This window comes from Pipistrellus hanaki (assembly GCF_964339955.1).
Source record: "Pipistrellus hanaki genome assembly, chromosome: 2".
In the NCBI taxonomy this organism is placed as follows: Eukaryota; Metazoa; Chordata; class Mammalia; order Chiroptera; family Vespertilionidae; genus Pipistrellus; species Pipistrellus hanaki.
In genome coordinates this window covers 55,497,351-55,513,453 of record NC_140504.1, presented here as the reverse complement: position 1 = coordinate 55,513,453, position 16,103 = coordinate 55,497,351, and the positions used below count along the sequence as shown (strand labels likewise).

Here is a 16,103-nt window from a genome sequence, read left to right as displayed (position 1 = left end):
AACAAGGGTAATTCAATGTGTAATGCACAACAACTGAGGTAAATGTAAAAAGAAATAGCAGTCTAGAGGAAAGGGTGGCATACAGGAAGGGAGATATAAGAACAATTGATTCCCGGTGTAAGGGCTGAATTATTCAGGGAGGTAGAGGTAGAAGTGTTTCTAGAGATGAGAACAGCAAAAGTGAGGCACAGAAGTGTGGAAATGCATGGTATGTTGAAGGACATCAATTTTTTCTTATTTAATTAAATCAACAAATGTGCATCATATTCCAACACTCCTTTCTAAACAGGAGAATCAGTGGTAAAAGAAAAGAGGTAGAATGCCTGGAGAAGGAAAGGCCTGCCCTGGAGCCCCTCTCGCAGCAATGGTTTAGATCGTGATGTCATTCGAGTGGTGGAGTTGGGGGAATTTCCACATGCTGCTTGTTTGCCTGCCTCCCAACCCAACCACCCACCTCCTGACAGGCAGCAGCTGCTGCCCCCTGTCATGCACCCCTGGAGCTGCCAATGCAGTGGTCCCTGCCAGCTGCGAGTAAGGAAATCAGAAGCACAGGAACAGAGAAGTGACCAAGGACACTCTGCCAAAGATAGAATTTCAAAGCCGGTCGTTTTTCTCAGCAAGCCTGAACTGTAGGCTGGCCCCGACACGTTAAAGAGACAGGCAAACCCATTGGCTACTGTTCTCAGCCTGCGTTCCTGTCAATCCACACATGTGCCCATCTGAGCAGAGGGGACTAACATTTACCAAGCCACTATTGTTTCCTCATGTCACCGCATACTTTTTTTTTTTTTTTTTTTTTTTTTTTTAAGTGAAAGAAACAGGCTCAGAGAAGCTAAGGAACTTGCCCAAGGCCACAGAGCTAGTATATGAGCAAGGACTGTGACTCTAAACTGTATGTTCTCTGTGCTGCGCCACCTTGCTAGGTGCTTTTGGGAACTGACATGTATTGCTACAGGAACATGCTATGCTGCTGGAGTGCACTGTGGGTTCAGAAACCCACACATTGCTTTCGGGGACAGTGACATTGATGCAAAGGACCCATGATGGGAATATACAATGGAAAGTTGTATCTTGTTTTTAAACCCAGACTTGATGGAAGACAAAAAGAAGAATTTGTGTCACAATGGTGTGTTCTTATAAGGAAATACATAAACATGCAGGCAGAAGCACAGTAGAAAATATTTGGGGGAGAATAACAAGAGAGAGACATTATTTGTTGAGTGGACTCAATTCAATAAACATTTATTTAGGGAAAAGGATGTGCTCCAAGAACAGGGGATATAAATATGAGCAAGACAATTATCACCTTCAGGGAACTTCTGTTCTGGTGAGGGCAGCTGACCTAGGAATAACAGCAATCCAATAAAATGAGTACACTTGGGACTCAAAGGAAGCACTGACAGGGGAGCAAAGATGGAAAGGAAGGTGACATTTAAGCTGGTCTAAAAAGATGACTAGGTGCTCCCCAGCTGGGGTAAGGCATTCCAGGAAGGAAGAACAGAATGTGAAGTCAAGTCCAGAAGTAAAACGAAAACACAAGGCATATTCTGGTAACAGAGAACAGCTTGCTGTAGGTGAATCAAAGGCAGGCAGGAGAGGCAAGCAGGGGCCAGAGTATGAAGTCAGCGTAGTGCTCTGCCAACTGGGGTCATGACTGCAAACTGTTACTGGTCCATGCTGAGATGGGAACAGAAATGAATAGTATTTAGACATTTTTATAGCAATTTGACAAGAGAAATGTGTGACTTTTGAGTTTAATTAAAAAAAAAAATGTGGGGCCCTTGTAGTGTTTTTTTTATTTTATTTTAAATTTCACTTTCCTAATATCAGTCTGTGAACTGAAACCATTAAAGCTGATTCCTCACCACACAGAATTTGAGATACCCTGCACTTGAGATTAATGCTTCCCTAATATAGACATTAAAATAGAACAAGGCCTTTGGACACATACTGCCAAGTTGGTCTTAGACAGACACTACTTGTTGTATTTTCTACAGCAACCATAATCTCCTTAATTTATGGAAGTCTGATTTTGCTTCCGCAATTTGTTAAGGAAGATGGGCTTCTCCCCCAGTTGCCAGGACCTGCAGTAAGACTGGCCAAAGCCAAGCATGAGATCCCTTCCCCTGGATGGCAACAGGTTTAAGGGTAGGCATGTGGTCAGTAAGAGAAGAGGGAGTGCATGGGGGAGTTTCTGGGAAAAAGCAGACGCCTGGGCAGACAGTAAGGAAGCATAACTCTCATCCTGGCTTGAATAGTTATGTGATGATGTAATGCTTGCTTGAAGTTACCATAGCCATGAGATATGATATGCCTAAGGGTGAGAAGGGTAAAGAATAGAAAAACAGACAGGCCTCCATTCTTGAAAGTGAGCCATTGTCTCAAACCTGGAACATGCAACCTCCCGACATCAAGATGCAGCTGGTATCCTGGTGTTTGCAGTTGAATGTTTCCAGGGTCAGGTCCCCTTGAGGATTTCCATAAGCACTGCTCTTCAGGGAACGGTTCTCGGACAGGACTATCTTATTATATGAAAACTGGGCAGCAGACTACTTATGTTCTATCAATGTTTTCCTCTCAAAACGTTAAATATGAGGAATTGCACCTCTAGACTCAATTTGACCTTTCAGGATAACTTGGTTGTTGAGAAAACAAGATGTTTTAGTGGCAAATTGGACAATTGCTCACTATCCATTTACCTCTTCTTCCTTGTAACAGAACTCCAGTTTTGTTGTGATATCTAAATTATACATGGATCCAAGAGAGGGAGTGGGGGTTCTGTTTAAGCCAATCAGCATAAGGCGTTCTGCTGACAACTATTCTTGGTTCATAAAAATACAAATAAACCTAATTTGGCTCCATCAGACTTACAGGAGGGAACTCGTGCTTTAGGAATGATTTCTCTCTTCTGCAAGACTTTAACAAAAAATATATGAGTGGCTTAATCAGTCCGAAAAGGGAGAGGTCTGAGATAAAAAATAACTTGTCCTAGAAGGTATCATTGAGCCTCTATTATTGTATGCAGAACTTGCAATGGACTTCCAGCTATGTGAGTTTTCCTTTATCACCTAGCAGTTTTTTTGTAATTTACTTAAAAAAAAAAATATATATATATATATATATATATATATATATATATATATATATATATATATATATATATAAATTTCAAAGAGGGAGAGGGAGAAATAGAAACATCAATGTTGAGAGACAATATTTGATTGGCTTCCTCCTGCATGCCCCACACTGGGGATAGAGCTTGTAAGCGGACATGTGCCCTGACTGAGAATCAAACTGTGACCTCTCATTCATAGGTCAATATTCAACCACTGAGCCACATCAGATGGGCACACCTAGCTGTTTTTAATAGCTAAAGAAACACTGGTATAATTCCACATGCAGAAATTCTTTTAAGGAAAGGATCTTGGAACATTCATCATAACACTGTGTATTCAAAATTCAACTTCATATTTTTATTGCTTATACTAGTATACACACTAAAGGCCTGGTGCACAAAATTTGTGCACTGGAGGGTGGGTGTCCCTCAGCCCAGCCTGCACCCTCTTGGAGTCCAGGAGCCCTGCGGGATGTCCGACTGCCTCGGAGGCAGGAGAGGCCCCTGCCACTGCTGCTGCTGCGCTTGCCAGCCATGAGCCTGCCTTCTGGCTGAGCAGCACTCATCCTTTGTGGATGATTTAAAAAAAATAAGTGAAAGTAAGAAAGAGATGATTGCCATCTGATATTTTAAATCATCCACACTGATCCTTCGTGGAGCGGGATCAGGCTGAAACCCATTCTCTGACATCTCCTGGGGGGTCCTGGATTGCAAGAGGGAGCAGGCCAGGCTGAGGGACCTCACCAGTGCATGACCAGGGTCTGGGAGGGATTGGGGAGGTTGGTCAGCCACGGAAGGGCTCTAGGGCATGTCTGGCCCACCTTGCTCAGTCCCAATTGGCTGGACCCCAGCAGCAAGCTAACTTACCAGCCAGAGAGTCTGACCCCTAGTGAGAGATTGAGCAGCTTTAGAATATCATTAGCATATTGCACTTCGGTTGAACAGATCCAGACACTTAGCATATTATGCAATATTATATAGGATACCCACTAGACTATAAGCTCTTTTGAGAGCAGGGTCCATGTCTCACTAAGCTTTGTTCACTACTTAGCACATAGTTGGCATAATGTATATCCTCGGTAAAAATAGCCTCTCATCTCATTGAGGACAAGATATACGTGATTCACACATGAATACTCAACACTTAGGACAGCTCCTTGCACATAAGGCCTTCACAAAATATGTAGATTGAATGAATTTATGACTATGTTTACATTAGATACCTGGTACGGGAAACAACTTGGGCCTCAACTCTCAAGATCAAGATACATCTCTAGGTCACCAGATATTTGAACAGAGCAATTTCCTAAACCTCTCATTTTAAATGTAAATCAGGGTTATAGTTTTTCATCACCCCCACATCAGACCTGTGGAAGGTGTAGTTATCCTAAGATAGGCTTTTGCCTAGGGCAGTGGTTGGCAAACCGTGGCTCTCGAGCCACATGAGGCTCTTTGGACCCTCAAGTGTGGCTCTTCCACAAAATACCACAGCCTGGGCGAGTCTATTTTGAAGAAGTGGCATTAGAAGAAGTTTAAGTTTAAAAAATTTGGCTCTCAAAAGAAATTTCAATTGTTTTACTATTGATATTTGGCTCTGTTGACTAATAAGTTTACCAACCACTGGCCTAGAGACATGGTCCTGTTCTCATCAATCCTTCATGTCAAACAGTTAAAAGTTAGACAAAGAGAAGTAATTACGGAATAGTTGAATATATCTTTTTTAAGAGTTTGGGAATTATTGTGAATAGCAGGGGCTTGGCAAAGATACATCAGAATGTGGTAATCACTTACTAAAAAGCTAAGTTCATTTTTCAACTTACTGTGGTGACACCTCTTAGTAGAATACTGCACATAATCTTTGGGAAGACTTAAGCACTAGGTCTTGTAAAATGTGTTTTTAACTATGGCAGATGTCAAGAAGAGTGCTTCAGTTCAGTGGGTGCCAACCGGTGGTTGGTCTGTGAGGTCCGAAAGGTTGGCGACTGCTGCTTTAGTTCCTTTACTAGTCAGGTGAGCAGATCTGGCAAAGGTTGAAAAATATTAACCTTGCCAAGAGTTTAAGGAAATAGGCATCCTCAGATACAAAGTTACAAGTGGATACCCCTTTCTAGAGGTCAGGCAGTACTCAAAGCCTTGAAAATGTACACAGCCTCTGGCCCCGACTTGGCTAAAGTAAAAGATATTTGTGAAGACTTTCCTATGGCCAAAACCGGTTTGGCTCAATGGATAGACCGTCGGCCTGCAGACTGAAAGGTCCCAGGTTCTATTCCAGTCAAGGGAATGTACCTAGGTTCTGGGCACATCCCGGTAGGGGGTGTGCAAGAGGCAGCTGATCGATGATTCTCTCTCATCGATGTTTCTAACTCTCTATCCCTCTCTCTTTAAAAAAAAAACAACAAAAAAATCAATAAAAAATATTAAAAAAAAAAAAAAAAAGACTTTCCTAGGAAATAGACTGGTGGAATTTCACATGATTTCTTCCTGTTTCCATAAAACCAACAAACAAAATATCTCCCCCCCCAAAAAAGAAATCAGAAGTAATTTAGGTATTTGGTATATAGTCTATTCAAGACTAAGACTCAATTCCTAGAATGGTATCTGACATAGAGCAGGCAATTTATAAAAGAATTAATGAATGTACAAACAATAGAAAACTGGTTAAATAAGCCACAGAATGGATTTACACATAGCCAACACAAATAATATCATAAAACTATTAATTTATGGTAAAATGTATAAAGGGGAAAAGGCAATTATTATTACAATCTCATTAAAAATGTGTACCTTAGAAAAATGATCTGTTTTAAAAAATATATAAACCCATAGAAACAGCATACATAAAAAATTAACTCTGGCTGATATTAATTTTTGCAGTCCCAGCACATATTCAAGCAGCCTGGACAATCACCTGCCAGGGCTTCATCCTGGGTGAAAAGTTGACTCAGATCTTTTAGGAGTCCAAGATTCTCTTCCTCACCTAGAGGAATGCCCTAAAAACTGTGAACTTACTGAAATAAAAGTATTTATCCAAATAGTCAAGTGAAAATCTGAATATAGAACCAGAGAATGCCAATTACACTAAATTTTCAATCCTGTGCCATGTTTTATATACACTATTTTAATTAGTACTCACATATTGTAAATTAGGTATTACTGTTTTTCTTTTTTTTCAGATTGAGAAAAACAGACACAAAGAACTTATAACTTGCTTGAGGTCACACAGGCAGTTGTTGAACCTAGGACTGTCACACTTCAAAGCCATACTTTTAATCAATAGGAATGAATCCTAAGGAATAATTTAATTCAGTTGCTTTATTTTATAAAATAGGTAATTTTCCCCATCACACAATGACACATAAACAGTACATATTCTCTTATGTTCCTTTTGTTGAGATTTAAAATTCCATTTACTTAAAAGGCAGAATATGGCCATTGCTTCATTTGCCCTTAAGCAACTAACAAGAGCACAGGGTTGCTACAGTGAACACACAGTATATTTTATTCCAGGTCACTACACCCTAGCATAAAGCTATTTCATTAGCAATGGCCTGGGCTCTCATTAATGAGGCAACACTCTCTGGTCTCTAGATATTAAACTTATGATCTTAGTCTATCTTAAAATGCAACTAGTGCCTGGCTGGTGTGGTGGTGGTTGATCATCAACCTATGAACCAAGAGGTCATGGTTTGATTCCTGGTCAAGGCACATGCCCAAGTTGCAGGCTCGATCCCCAGTGGAGGGCGTGGAGGCAGCCAATCAATGACTCTTACTGATGTTTCTAGCTCTCTCCCTCTCCCTTCATGTCTGAAATCAATAAAAATATCTTAAAAAAAAAAAAAAAAAAAAAAAAAGGTAGCCATACACAGGTTATGTCAAGCTGCCAGAGGCCAAAGCATAACAAGCATCTGCATGAAAGTGCAAAGGAGACATTGGAAGGCCAATGGACCTTGATCCCAGCAGGGCCTGTATCAGCACAAGATTGCTCCTGCTGTGATTGCCATGGCTGGAAGTGATTTCGTAACCTGATAATTCTTACATTGTTTACCAAACTTTACCTTTGATCCGCCTGATGCATTGCTAAAGTGCAAATGTGTATTCAAAGTAAATAAATGCAGGCAGGACCTAGACTCAGTGTTCTTCTTCATGCAAGAGGTTTCTACCTCCCCCCGCCAATGTCTTCAGAATTCTTGTAAAGTGTACTCACTTGTGTCCTTGGCCCTCCTGCAAGTCATCCTGAACTCACCGTGAAGGTCGCAGCATCAAGCAATTGAGATCTTTCAAGCCAAGGAATCCTAATGTGCTCCAAAACTTAAATTACTTTCCCAAAAGAGAGAACTAATAATGAACAATATGAATTTAAAATATTAAGACTGGTGTTAGCCAGCCCTCTCAGTGGTTAGAGCACAGAGCAATGAGTATCGGCCCTCGACAGGACTGCAGGTTTGACTCTGATCAAGGGCATGCACTTCTGCTGCACTCAATCCTTGGCCCATCGGGGCGCTTGTAGGAGGCAACCAATCAATGTCTCTCTCTCACACTGAAGTTTCTCTGTCTCTATCTTTCCCTTCCACTCTCTCTAAAAATCAATGAAAAAAATATCCTTGGATGAGGATTAACAAAAAACAACATAAGTAAATAAATATCAAGATTGAAGGCTTGTCGAGTTCTTGCCTTTAAGAAAGTTAAAAATACGAAACTTTGAGTGAGATGATAATGCTACCATCCTCATTCCAAATTGGTAAAGGGTTATTTTTTACTTCCATGTACTGATTTTGATTTTATTGGATGACATCAGTGTTTGCAACATGAAGTATGGTAGCAACCATACTTAGGTAAAAACTGTTTGAATTTTAACCCTGCTATTCTGGCTTCTGTACTCACTCACTTGCAATTTTCCTGTGCCTGTGGACCAGGACCACAGGAGATTGATTCCCACTGACTCAGTAGTTCCAGGAGTTGAAACTGCAGATAACCTTTAGAGATTAACTTGGCTCAGTTCTGCTTCTGTACTATCTGCTTTTGCAAGATAGGCCCACATTCCAACCTCCAGCAGGATGACCCTGTGGGCTATTACTAGCCTTTAAAATTTAGAATTTAGAACAAAGGAAAATTTTGTGGTTTGGACCTTTAAAAAGGACTGCCTACACTTGAAATGGAGCAGTCGTGACTGTGGACTCCACCTGTGAGTAGTGTTCCTGCGGCCGTCCTGGCCCATTCAATAAATCCTTGCCTGTTTTTTTATCAATTAGCAGCCTCTGATGGTCTTATTTTGACTCCAGTAATCTTATTTCAATCCCATAACAGCCCAGAGTTCCCAGAATGACACAACGTAAGAAATTCATATTACAAGATTTGTTTATTCTACATGCTTTAATATAAATAAGTAAGTAAACATGTGACGATGTGAGGAACACAGAAAGAAAACACACATGATTTTTAACCAGGGAATTTCTTCTTCTTTTTTTTTTTTTTTTTAATAAATTATACTTTTACCATTTATGGAAGTTCATTAAAGAACTTTCCAAATTATTAAATTATCTTCATTCTTCAGGAATTATTCATTCACAGAGCAGACCACCTATAGAAAAAGATTTATTTTAGAAAGTCGGATTTTAAAGGTCATGCCAGACCTATGGAGTTAGGGAACTCAGTTAAGTACTGTTAACCAAATGCCACAATTATTCTAAACCAGTCATGGAATAAAAGATCCACATTTTAAAATTCTAGTTTTGCCTAACTAAAAACACCACTGAAACTGTTCAATCCATCACAGTTTAATCTTTAGAAGTCTTTGTTGAAGTAAAACTACACATTTTCTCAAAAATGTTTTCCCCAAAAGGCTAAGGCAGTTTATTTTTACAGATACTCAAAAGAGACTTGCAAACCCCTCCTTACTGATTCAAGGATGTTTGGCAAAGATGTACAAAGCAAAAGGCATAAGTTCAGCTCTACATACAAGGCACTTCCTGAGGAAAGTTACTAACTTCATTCCAAGGGCAAAATAAGGGTAACCCTTTTGAAATCCATTTGTAAAGAACAAAAAGGGAGAGTAAAATAAAAAAGAGGGTAGCAGGTCTAATCAGCCAGTACCAGGCTTCTCTCCAGATAGCTCCCACCGACCTCCACTCCTATATCCCAATCCTTATCCCAGAAGACAGAGAACAATGCTAAAAAGGTAACTAAGTAATTTGGGCTACCAACTCTTCAAGTCTAATGCAAGTGCTTCCCTCATCTAGCTATTCCCTGTATTTGGTTTAGAAAAGATAAGCCTCATCAACAATAAAATATCTAAAGTCTCAATTTTCTAAAATTCTCCAAGGACAAATACAGTTAAGGGAAAGGTTTGAGCAGGAAAAATAACCAAAAATGAAGCTATTCAACATTCAATAGCAGTCCATAGCAAACACTGTTACCTCGTTTGCTACTGACTGAATATCACATATGGAAACCATTTGGTTATATCTTTGGGTGTAAGTTCTTGGCAGAAGAGATCCTGTTTTTCTCATCTTGGCAATTTTTTTTAGGGCCTTAAACAATAAATATCTATTGAATAACTAAATGTTTGAATAGCAGAAATAACCCTTTTCCTAGATTTTTCTCAGAATCATATTCTCATACGTTATCAGTTGCATGTATGTTCGTATGAAATCAGCATATTTTAAGTATATTTCAACCTACTATTAAGTTCAGTTAAACTTAATAAATATTATCACTACCACTAAATGGTAATCCTCTAATTTATTTCAATGACTTTAGCCCTCTAAATGAGTTCTTCAAGTTCCTTCTGAATCCTAAAGGCAGAAAGAATACTAGCTATTTTCTCTTTACATTTTTTTTTAGCAGGTTCCTCTAGTTCCCCTTTCAGTGAAAGCAGCAGTCGTAAGACAGAAGGAAGTGTTGAGAATCACCACCACACACCTAATTTTTCTTAAGAGCAGTTTTTGAGCCTCAGCTTTTAGTACTATTAAATCTTTCAATAGTTTTATTTAGAATTATCCCTTCAGCTTAAGCCACTAGTTGTTAAAGAGGGGCACACTTGAATATTATCTAGATGTTTCTGAGCTAACAGGTGCAGACTGGGGCCCAAGCTTGTGAGTTTAGGAAAATATGCCTCAGCAGATTATAAATTACAGCTCTGGTTGAATACAGCCTACTGTTATATTAAGTTCCAACCTATGTTAAGAAGGTATAATTAAGACCTACATTAGAATATTAATATTAATATTAATACCTACTAAGGTTTTTGAATTTGGAATATTCAAACTCATTACTGGGAAGACCTAAGTTTGCAAAACTATTTTTCCCTTGAAGCTATTGTCAGAAAAATGTGGCCTAACTGAGATGTATGAATTCAGTTAAGTTAATCTTATAACAATGCAGATAGCAATGTTGGATTTTACCCTACAGCCAATGATCTGGTTATATACATATTCATTTCAACAATAGGTCTAATTAGCATCATAATGAAGTTCTCATATTATAAATCAAGACTATACACAATCCTGAAAGTGAAATGTTGGCAATAAAGCCTTATTTAGTGCAAGGAGTATAATTTGCCCTACCCAGTGGTTCAGTTGGTTGAAGTGACATCCTGTATACAAAAAAGGTTGTAATGAAAAAATATCAAGCGAGGATTAAAAAAAATAAATAGGAGATCTAGACTCTAGTTTTAATTCCATCATCTATCCACTCAACTTCAGCAAGTCTTTTTGACTTCACTGTTCCTCCATTTCCCCAGGGGGGCTAGGGAAATAGGACACCTGTCCCTCTTCCAAAACTTCTTGGAAGAGCCCTCTCCTGAATTCTTAGAAGGGCCTACATGGATTCAGATTGTTCTTCTAACCAGATATCAAAAATACATTAGGTCACACATTCAACAGACTTCAACTGAAGGTTTGCTATCCACAACTCCCAAGATACGAAATATTCCTCTCTGGTTTCTACTTGACAAGTTTACAAAGCCTATTCATACATCTATCATTGAATCATCACAATGACTCTATAAAGTACTTTGGTCATTATTATCATCTCTGCTTTACAGATGAGGAAACTGAAGTTCAGAAAGTTAAGGACTGCCCAAGACCATTCAACCAGTTAAACACCAGATCTTCTAGGTCCAAAGCTCTTGTGTTTTCTTTTATAGACAAACTAGGGCCCAGCCCATGAATTCGTGCACCTTGAAAGGAACTGTGGGCCTCGAGGTTGCGGTGGGCACAGGGCGGGTCTCAGGCCATCACCCTCGCCCGCACCTGGCCCCTCCTGCCACAGCCCCCATCCCATCTGCTCCCACGTGCTGAGATTCTTTAAAAATCATCAACAGGTATATTTATACTTTTAAGAACACAACCCCTACTCAAACTTACTTATTTTACAAAATGGTTCACCAGGAATCGTCTAATCTAAAAGTCACTTAAGTATCTCATATATAGAGTAGATATATCATAACATATTTAAATAAAAAAATGTATTATGGTTCTCTTTTTATAAATAAAAAGTAAAGTCCAGCCCTGTCCAGTGTTACTCAGTGGTGTCAGCCCAAGCTCGGAAAGATCTCGGGTTTGATTCCCAGTCAAGGGCATGTACCTGTGTTGCAGACTCAATCCCCAGTACCAGTCGGAGCATATATGGGAGGCAACCAATCGATGTCTCTCTGTCTCTCCCTATCCCTCCCTCCCTTCTTTCCACTCTCTCTCTCTAAAAAAAAAAAAAAAAAATATATATATATATATATATATATATATATATACACACACACACACACACACACACACACACAGTATATATATATTTCCTTGGGTTAGGATTAACAAAACAAAAAGTAAAGCCCAAAGAGGATGTAGCTGAAGTAAAACATACTAGACAGCAGGAGAACCAAAATTAAGCCTGAGCATTTACAGCCTGGACTGTTTTCCACTATACAGTGATTCTTATCAGCTTGGGACAAGTTCCTTACCCTCCTTTTTTATAGCTCAATGAGGAACAGTGGCCATATGTGCAATTCTAAACAGGCAGGAAAGAAGTGACAGGGAGAGAAGCCAGGCTCTCTATTACTGTTATATTTGTATGTGGTTTCGGCATTATCTCTCAGCTATTATTAAAAGTGGTGGTGTGATGTGGAAAGCCCAGGGCAGGGGGGCACAAAGCAGAGGGAGTCTGCCTGGAGACAGCTTCCAGTTCTGATCCTGCTAACCCACCTCTGGAATCATTTCATACTTACAGGACTTAATTTCATTTATTCATTTAATAACAATCCTCCAATGAACACCTACTATGTCTTAGGTCCTGGGGATGTGACAGTGAGTGAAATTCCACCATCTAGCCACTCAACTTCAGCAAGTCTTTTTGACTTCACTGTTCCTACTATCTCAGAGATCATATTCTAGTTGGAATAAAACAAAGCTGATGATAAATACATACATAATATGCAGGAAATGGTATTAAGAATAAAGTAGCCACTAGCTACATGTGGCTATTAGATAAAACTAAAAATATAGTTACTCAGTTTTACTACTCACATATCAAGGGTTCAACAGCCACATATGGCTAGTGGCTACCATACTGGAGAGTGCAAGTACAGGACGCTTTCATTATCACAGAAAGTTCTCTTGGACAGGGCTAGGATACAGTGATGGGGGAGGGATGTTTATTTATGTATAAATATATTTTTATTGATTTCAGAGAGGAAGGGAGAGATAGAAACCTGTACATCCCTTACTGGGAATCAAGCCCACAACTGGGGCATGTGCCCTGACTGGGAATCAAACCCATGATCTCCTTGTTCATAGGTCAACACTCAACCACTGAGCCTGCCAACCAGGTAAGGGATGCTATTTTAGATGGAATGTTAAGGAAAAGCCTCTCCAAAAAGGAAGTATTTAAACAGAGATCTGAATAAAGTGAGGGAGTGAGTCAAGTTGCTACCTGAAGGAAGAACTTCCAAATGAAAGAAAAATCATTTATTAAGGTTCCCTTCAGCATTAAAATTTAGATTCAAAGTTCTTCAAAATATGGTCTGAGTTTTAACCAGTCAACTGCCACACATCCAAAACGAAAACCATCCCCACACACAATATTTTAAATTTAATTTAAAAAATCAATTTTGCAATGAGTATTATAAAAATAAACATATTACTCATAATTCGAGTGTTTTTTAATATTTTCAGCTGAAAACTCTCAGGAAAAATGATTTTAAAGTTGGTCAGGGCTGCCACTTAGAGGAAACATTTTTTTTATAGACCTGCATGGTGTGTGGGGAAGGTCTCCCGCTTGCGTATAGACGCTTACGGCATACTATAGGTTAGTTATTAGAATAAAGTGCAGTACAAAAGAGATATAGCAAAAATTCCATTTTTGTTTTGCAGAAAGCAATACTTCATGTGATGCTCACTCTGTTTAAAAGCACTTATTAAAGACTCACAACATTAGAAACAAGGAATGGGGAATGTTTTTCCTATAGTTCCTTTAAGTTGAACACCTAAATATAGTGAAATCCCTAAGCCATGATTCCTTGTCAAGCCCCTTCTTAAAAGCTAAATTCTTCCCTTTCCAAATCCACCAAATACCTCTCAATTTTTAGCACCACTAACTGAAAAGTTATTTTTTAGTGCTACTTCAGTGTGTTAGATGAACCGGGTGAACTACCTTTCAGATACAATGTTGCCCAATGACTGCTAAATCTATGAAGCAATAGAGACATCTGCAGCAATAAGCCTACGTATTACCTTCCCCGTCAGGGAGAACCGTGCTCACCATTTCATATCTTAAATCCCAGGGCTCTCATGCACTCCTTGTGGGCCTCAATTAGGTGTCCACAGTGCTCTTCTCCTTTCTCAATAATGCTACAAAACAAAATGAACTTGTTATCTAACAAAGTAGCCATTAAGCAGATTAGCAGTAAATAAGCATGTATTAATATAACAGTGACGTGGAGTGAGGCAGAACATAGTCTGATGAATGTAGCGGGAGTTAAAAACAAATGTTCTTCTGGTTTGTCTAATAATCCAATAGGCTGGAGACATTCGCAAGAGAAAATAATCGAATTTAATACATAAGGGAACATGGGTATATAAGACATCCTGAGCTAGGGATGAGACAAGGTGCCTTGGGGGCTTCAAAAGGTCACTGCAGGATTTAAAAAGCAGATACTTAATACTCAGAAGTTTGTCCTATCCCGTAAATAGGTCAAAAGAAGTTATTTCTAATAATCTCTTATAGGCAAGGCCCCTAATTCAAGTTCTTCTAGGTGGTTAAGGGGGAAGGGCAGTGTGTGGGGGGAGGCAGATTCTCTTGAAGCCACAGCTAACACTGCCTTTAGCTCAAAATCACCTGCAAATCACAGAAGCATACCTTGGGGTGACTTGTTTTGAACTCCCCGTTTCAATTCTCCCTCCATAATGTTATTTGCAAAATACTAAGTATTAATAGAAAGCACTGAGCTCCTACAGCTCTTATTAACCTCATTATGCCACTTGTAATTACTTCTTATGTAAGGACAAAAAGGGGCTGAAGGAAGTGTACATTCACATCTGAAAATTCCTAATAATATTTGTTCCACAAGAGTGGCTGTATAAAATGAAAACAAACAAAAGCTTTTGTGGAACGATGGTAATCTAGAGGTACACTTCTGAACACTACAATGTCACCTAACGGACATAAACGGGCTTAAATTATCTTAGGGGGGGGAGGAGGGACGCTTTAGTACTGTTAAGAAATGTACCTTGTGTCCTACTGTGTCTAAAATCTGGCAGGCATTACGAGAAATTTAATTACTCTTTGGTTTTGCTAAACCTTTTATACTAGTCCATACCACCTGGTATAGCCATTACCGGCATGTCTCCATTAACTTAAAGCTCCTTTAAATCAAGCAGCAAATGTATCCATTTCGACATCTTCCGACCTAAAGTTATGTTCAAATACCCTTCCTAGGAGAACACAAGTGTGTGAACGGAGCTCGGGGTCAATGTGACCTCCCTCCTAACCCTTCACCCATTTCCCACCCGAGCGGCGAGCTCAGGCCGCAGCACAGCAGACCCGGAAGCCTCCTGGGCCCCAGTAACCCCGAAAGCGCCGCTCCGCAAAGCCAGGGCCAGGCAGGCCCGCCCCGGGCGGTGCAGCGGGCCACGCCGCGGGGAGGAGGCGCAGGGCCGCCGGCCGCCCCGTCCCGGGCTGCGCACTGACCACGCATCGCGCGCCTTCTTGGTCTCCGGACAGGCGCAGCAGGGCTTCAGCGGCTTCTTCTCCTGCGTCTCAGGAGGGGCAGGGCTTGCGGCCGCCAGACCCGGCATCTTGCAAGAAGAAAGCAGCTGCTAGCGCGGGAACCCTCAACGCTCCCAACCTCCGCAAACGCTGGTTCGCTCGCACGCACTTCCGGCATCCGGTCCAGAAGGACAGGAAGTCCTGCCTCTCAGACACTTGGGCGCGGAAGAGGGAGGGGAGGGAGGGATCAAAAGGACGCATGCGCATAACTGACTAAAGGACGGCACTGGCCCGCCTCTTTGGCGCAGGCGCAGAGAGGCGAGGTGAAAGGGCGCGGAGAGTGGAGAACTCTCGAAGGCTGAGAATGAGGAAATGAGACATCGCTTAAGCCCTTCACTTACCGCAAAGCTGAAGCGCTAGGAAGTGAAACGTCTTGTCCGTGACAAGACCGCACACTACTGAAAGCCGGCCCCCTTGGAGTTAGAGCTCAGTTTTCTGTATTTCAGGATGGACTCTGCCTTCTTCCTGTCCCTCGTCCCCCACTGGTTTTCACTGACCTCGTTAAAGACTTAATTTAAGACACTGAACAACGAAATTGCACAGTATTGAAAAAAAAATTTCCCTTCCGCCCATACCTCACCCCACATACTTTAAATCCATAGTTCATGGATGTGTCTATAGCTCTCTCTCTCACACTAATTTGATTTCAGTAGGAATTGCTCAATAGGACAAGTACAGTATACTGTTAATAAAATTGCAAAATGCCTTATTCAGTTAGGTAAATAAACTTGTC

At 40.4% G+C, this 16,103-nt stretch overlaps 1 protein-coding gene across 1 annotated transcript; it reads right to left on the bottom strand.

The window, feature by feature from the left end:
- Nucleotides 1–8,548: 8,548 nt before the first annotated feature.
- Nucleotides 8,549–15,498, bottom strand: COX17 (cytochrome c oxidase copper chaperone COX17). Its single transcript, XM_084871778.1, has 3 exons — nt 15,293–15,498; nt 13,865–13,953; nt 8,549–8,693 (listed from the first exon to the last, which is right to left on the bottom strand). The coding sequence occupies exons 1-2, from the start codon at nt 15,397–15,399 to the stop codon at nt 13,869–13,871; spliced, it is 192 nt and encodes a 63-aa protein (XP_084727904.1). The 5' UTR covers nt 15,400–15,498; the 3' UTR covers nt 8,549–8,693; nt 13,865–13,868.
- Nucleotides 15,499–16,103: the final 605 nt, after the last annotated feature.